This window comes from Phaethon lepturus, unplaced genomic scaffold (genome assembly GCF_000687285.1).
Source record: "Phaethon lepturus isolate BGI_N335 unplaced genomic scaffold, ASM68728v1 scaffold26512, whole genome shotgun sequence".
Lineage (NCBI taxonomy): Eukaryota > Metazoa > Chordata > Aves > Phaethontiformes > Phaethontidae > Phaethon > Phaethon lepturus.
The window spans coordinates 1-3,324 of record NW_010521606.1 but is presented as its reverse complement, the minus strand read 5'-3'; the positions used below and the strand labels follow the sequence as shown (position 1 = coordinate 3,324).

Below are 3,324 nucleotides of genomic sequence, written 5' to 3'. Positions count from 1 at the left end.
TTCGTGGTCTCCACGCAGGTCTGGCCTGGCTTCACTGCCTTTGCAGACTTCTCCAACCCGGACACGCACCAGTGGTGGCTGGAGAACCTGCAGCGCTTCCATGCCCACGTGCCCTTCGACGGCCTCTGGATCGTAAGCCCGTCCTTGCCCCCTGGGTCACTCCCTGCCGGCAGTTTGGCTCGCACCCAGTGTGTGTCCTGGCAGGATTGTCTGTCCCTCAAATGCAGCTTTTCCAGGTTTATCTGCTAATCCCCCAAACTTCGCCCTTGAAATTGCTCCCTGATTTTCTCTGCTTAGGACATGAATGAGCCATCCAATTTCATGGATGGGTCTGAAGATGGCTGCCCCCCAGGAGAGCTCGACAGCCCACCCTACACCCCGGGTAAGGAGGGAGATGAAATACTAGGCTGTGCTTTGAGATCACTGGCAGCTGAGTGCTATGGGAGGAAACCATTTTTAAGAGATGTCACGTCTCCGTTTTACACCCTGAACGTGTGTGTGCCGGTGTCCGTGCCCAAGTTTGCACGCTTGTCGGGGCCATGTCAGGGTGCAGGATGGGACCGTCTGCATGCGCTTTCGGTGCTGGGTTGGCAGTGATGGCTGGCTCCTGTCTGCAGGAGGGCTGCCCCAGAGCCACCAAGCATGGGGGGTCCATGTCCCCTGTGGCCCCCCCTTGCCATGTGCCAACAGGGGCTCTCCCTCCTGGCAGCCGTGCTGGGCGATTCCCTCTCTGCAAAGACGGTGTGCGCCTCGGCCAAGCAGAAAGCCTCGGTGCACTACAACCTCCACAACCTCTATGGGCTGATGGAAGGCAAAGCTACGGCGAGGTACCCGAGCACCCTGCTTCCCGCCGGCCTGGGGATGGGACGGGACAAAATCCTGCTGCTCAGGGCTGTGTAGGAAAAGGAGGATTTGAGTGCCTGACCCAAAGGGGAGATGCTCTGGCTGCTTGCAGCCTCCGGGCTGGGAATAACCCAGCAGAAGAGGGGAGCCGACACCTCTCCAGGGGGGAAGGGTGGATGAGGCTGGTCCTGGCACTGAGCTTTCCCCGTACTACGTGCCAACCCTCCAGCGCCGCAGGGCTGCCATGGGGCTGGACTTCTCCCTCTACTGTCGTGGGATAAGGTGAACTCCTGGCAGGCTGCTCTCGCCTCCTGCCCCCATCTCTCCTCATTGTTTCCAGAGCCTTGATCCAGATCCGGGGGAAGCGCCCCTTCGTCATCTCCCGCTCCACCTTCCCCAGCCAGGGCCGGTACTCGGGGCACTGGCTGGGCGACAACCGGAGCCAGTGGAAGGACATGTATTACTCCATCCCAGGTGGGTGGCACAGGCTGCACGCAGACACCCCAACAAGCACCCTCAGCTCCATTGAATTTTGGGCTTTTTCGGAGACATCTCCGAAAATCCCTGGACCCTGCTGACGGTCTCTGCCCACAGGGCTGCTGAGCTTCAGCCTCTTCGGCATCCCGCTGGTCGGAGCGGACATCTGTGGCTTCTCTGGCAGCCCCTCGGAGGAGCTGTGCACCCGCTGGATGCAGCTCGGTGCCTTCTACCCCTTCACTCGCAACCACAACTCCCAGAACGAGAAGGTGGAGGGCAGCGTGCCCACGATGCAGGAGGGCAGGGGCAGTGGGGAAGCCTGGTGGGGTTGGGGATGGGGCAGCTGCTGACCCTCTGCATCTCCCCCAGGCCCAGGACCCGACGGTGTTCAGCCCTGCAGCAAGGACAGCCATGAGGGACGTGCTGCTGACCCGCTACTCCCTCCTGCCCTTCCTCTACACCCTTTTCCACCGTGCCCACCTACAAGGGGACACTGTCGCCCGACCCTTGTTCTTTGAGTAAGAGCATCCCCGACGGGAGCTGGCGAGGTGCTTAGGCTGGATCACGGAGAAGTGGCCGATCCGAACGGCATCTGTCCTGCCGCAGGTTCCCCCGCGATGTGGCCACCTTGGGGGTGGACAGGCAGTTCCTGTGGGGCCGAAGCCTGTTGGTGACACCGGTGCTGGAGCCCGGGGTGGACTCGGTCACAGGCTATGTCCCCCGAGGCGTGTGGTACGACTTCTACACGGTGAGGAGCACCATGGTGCTCGGACGGCAGTCGGCTGGTCCCTGCTTGACCATCTGGGGGCTGTGGGTGGGAAGCCGTGGCTGAGCCCAGCAAGCCCCAACAGGGGCAGGGGTGGGGGGATGGCTGCTCCACAGACCTGAGCCTGAGCCCCGCGCTGTGCCCCTGACCCCCTCACACCCGTGTCTCTCGCCACCTGCCCAGGGCTCCTCAGTGAACAGCAGTGGGGAGATGCTGAAGATGTCGGCCCCCCTGGAGCACCTCAACCTGCATGTCCGGGAGGGTTCCATCCTGCCCACCCAGGTGAGCACCCACCCATCACCTCCCCATGGGCTGCCCACAGCATTGTGTGTCCCGACCAGCACCTCAGCTCCCGGAACCCCATGCTGGGTGCTCACAGCCCTACAGCACACGTGTCTTTGAACCCCAGAAACCAGGGACCACCAGCGAGGCGACCCGAAGGAACCCCCTGCGCCTCATTGTGGCCTTGTCCTCGAGTGCCACCACCTGGGGGGACCTCTTCTGGGATGATGGTGAGAGCCTGGACACCTTCGAGCGGGGCAGCTACTCCTACCTGGTGTTCAACGTCACGCAGGTGGGACATGGTGGGGAGGGCAGGCATGGGGGGTCCCATGGCACCTGGCCACCTTGAGCTCATGCTGTCCCCTCCTGCAGAACATATTCACTTCCACCATCCTCCATGCCAGCACCGAGGCCACTGAGGTCACCATTGACACAGTGAGCATCTTTGGGGTGCAGGAGCCACCCAGTAAGGTTCTGCTGAACGGCCAGGAGAAGCCCTTCTCCTACCTGGACAACCAGGTATGGCCCCAACTTGGGGTGCCCTGTCCTGGGGGTCCCCATCCCTCCTACCCCAGCCCTTGTCACAGGGTTGGTGGCTGAGGAAGTGGATGAGGACTCTGGGGTGGCTCTCCTGCCATGTTGGGGTTCAGCGGGGGCAGAGCTCAGCCAAGCTGCACAGCGGAAAGGATGCTCGGCATCCTTCCACCGAGGCTGTACCCCAAAATGTCTCCTTTCCTCCTGCAGGTTCTCACCGTGAGTGACCTTGGCCTCAGCCTCAGCCGGGGCTTCTCCCTGCGGTGGTTGTGAGGGGGGGGCTGTGGGGTCACCCCACCTCTCTGAGACTGCCCGTCTGGGACATGCTTGATGCTCCAGCCCTTGAGGCCGGGATGCCACCATGGAGGAGGCAGCGGGGACTGTCACCTGATGCCGTGCGGCCCCCCGCCAGCACGGCTGGG

General features: G+C 62.6%; 1 protein-coding gene across 1 annotated transcript in view; it reads left to right on the top strand.

Annotated features, from left to right (window-relative positions):
• The window catches only part of LOC104616542 (lysosomal alpha-glucosidase-like), a 9,124-nt gene extending 5,949 nt beyond the window's left edge, over positions 1–3,175 (top strand). The window contains exons 9-19 of the mRNA XM_010281585.1: positions 19–132; positions 298–382; positions 710–827; positions 1,184–1,317; positions 1,438–1,589; positions 1,690–1,838; positions 1,927–2,068; positions 2,270–2,368; positions 2,496–2,660; positions 2,741–2,887; positions 3,113–3,175. Coding sequence (XP_010279887.1) covers positions 19–132; positions 298–382; positions 710–827; positions 1,184–1,317; positions 1,438–1,589; positions 1,690–1,838; positions 1,927–2,068; positions 2,270–2,368; positions 2,496–2,660; positions 2,741–2,887; positions 3,113–3,175 — 1,368 coding nt within the window. The remainder of the gene's footprint in view (positions 1–18; positions 133–297; positions 383–709; positions 828–1,183; positions 1,318–1,437; positions 1,590–1,689; positions 1,839–1,926; positions 2,069–2,269; positions 2,369–2,495; positions 2,661–2,740; positions 2,888–3,112) is intronic.
• The last annotated feature ends 149 nt before the right edge of the window (positions 3,176–3,324 follow it).